Source organism: Eimeria necatrix, genomic scaffold (assembly GCF_000499385.1).
Source record: "Eimeria necatrix Houghton genomic scaffold, Enh_scaff277, whole genome shotgun sequence".
Classification (NCBI taxonomy): Eukaryota; Apicomplexa; class Conoidasida; order Eucoccidiorida; family Eimeriidae; genus Eimeria; species Eimeria necatrix.
Genome location: NW_013655262.1, coordinates 40473 through 41659, shown reverse-complemented (window position 1 = coordinate 41659; position 1187 = coordinate 40473). Strand labels below are relative to the sequence as shown.

At 52.2% G+C, this 1187-nt stretch overlaps 1 protein-coding gene across 1 annotated transcript in view; it reads right to left on the bottom strand.

Moving 5' to 3' along the window:
• Positions 1-607: 607 nt before the first annotated feature.
• The window catches only part of ENH_00037720 (kinesin motor domain containing protein, putative), a gene marked incomplete at both ends in the record, with an annotated part of 7625 nt that continues 7045 nt past the window's right edge, over positions 608-1187 (bottom strand). Inside the window, one exon of the mRNA XM_013585162.1 lies at positions 608-785. Coding sequence (XP_013440616.1) covers positions 608-785 — 178 coding nt within the window. The remainder of the gene's footprint in view (positions 786-1187) is intronic.

Genomic DNA, 1187 nt, shown 5'->3' with positions numbered 1-1187 from the left:
CTGTTCAGGTGTCTGTACACTTCAGAAGCAGCAGCAAGCCGCGCAGCAGCCCCGAAGCAAAATTATAATCTTGCTGCTGCTGCTGCTGCTGCTGCTGCAGCAAGTTGTTAAAAATCATAAATGGCAAAAGAAAGGAAGCAAATGAGTCAGCAGCCAAGGCTGAACTTTGCCTCAAACCAGAGCAGCAGCAGCAACAGCAGCAGCAGCAGCAGCAGCAACAGCAGCAGCGCCAGCCGCAGGCCCGGATTTTGGTGTCTGTACACCCTATGATGATGTTGCTGCTGCTGTTGCTGTTGCTGCTGTTGCTGCTGCTGCTCTGTGGTTGCTGTTGCTGCCGTTTTTACCGTTGCTGCTGCTGCTGCTGCTGCTGTTGCTGCTGTTGCTGGTGCTGCTGAGAGGGCTTCACTGCTGCTGCATCTGCTGCATCAAAGCCCTTTTATTTTATTCTTCTTTTTATTCTTTTATTTATTTCTGCAAACACTTTTAGTCTCACTTTAATTAAAGCAATTAACCAGCTCTCTACTCTAGTATTCAAGCATATACACAAACCCTAAACCCTAAACCCTAAACCCTAAACCCTAAAGCCTAAAGCCTAAACCCTAAACCCTCAGCTCTTTTTCTTTTTGCCAGCCTCTTGAGGCCTCGCCTTTGGCCAGCCTCCCCCTTGTCCCTGTTTTTGCTGCTTCTTTCTCTTGTTTACTTTGCTGCTGCTGCTGCTGCTGCTGCTGCTGCTTCTGCTGCAGCTGCTGCTTAGGTCTGCTGCTGCTGCTGGCTTCGTCTTGAGCCTGCAGCGGCCGCCGCGCAGCAGCTGCTTCGTCGCAGGCTTTGAAACAGCTCCGGGGCTCGAAACGAGGGTTTAGGGTTTAGGGTTTAGGGTTTAGGGTTTGGAGGGTCACAAGCTCATTCCACAATCCTCAGGAGTGTGTCTTTTCTTATTTGCTGAATCCGCACTATTGCGTTCGTCGCTGCTGCGAGACCTCCGCCGCGCCTTGCTGCTGCTGCTGCTGCTGCTGCTGCTGCTGCTGCTGCTGCTTTTCTTGCAGCTGCTGCTGGAGTACATTGGCTTAAAGGGGGAAGCGCTACTTGATTGTGCTTTTTGCTTCAGCAGCTTTTGTGTCTGTGGCGGCGTTGCTGCTGCTGTCACTGCTGCTGCAGCAGCAGCAACGAGCCGCGCCCCCACAGCCTTC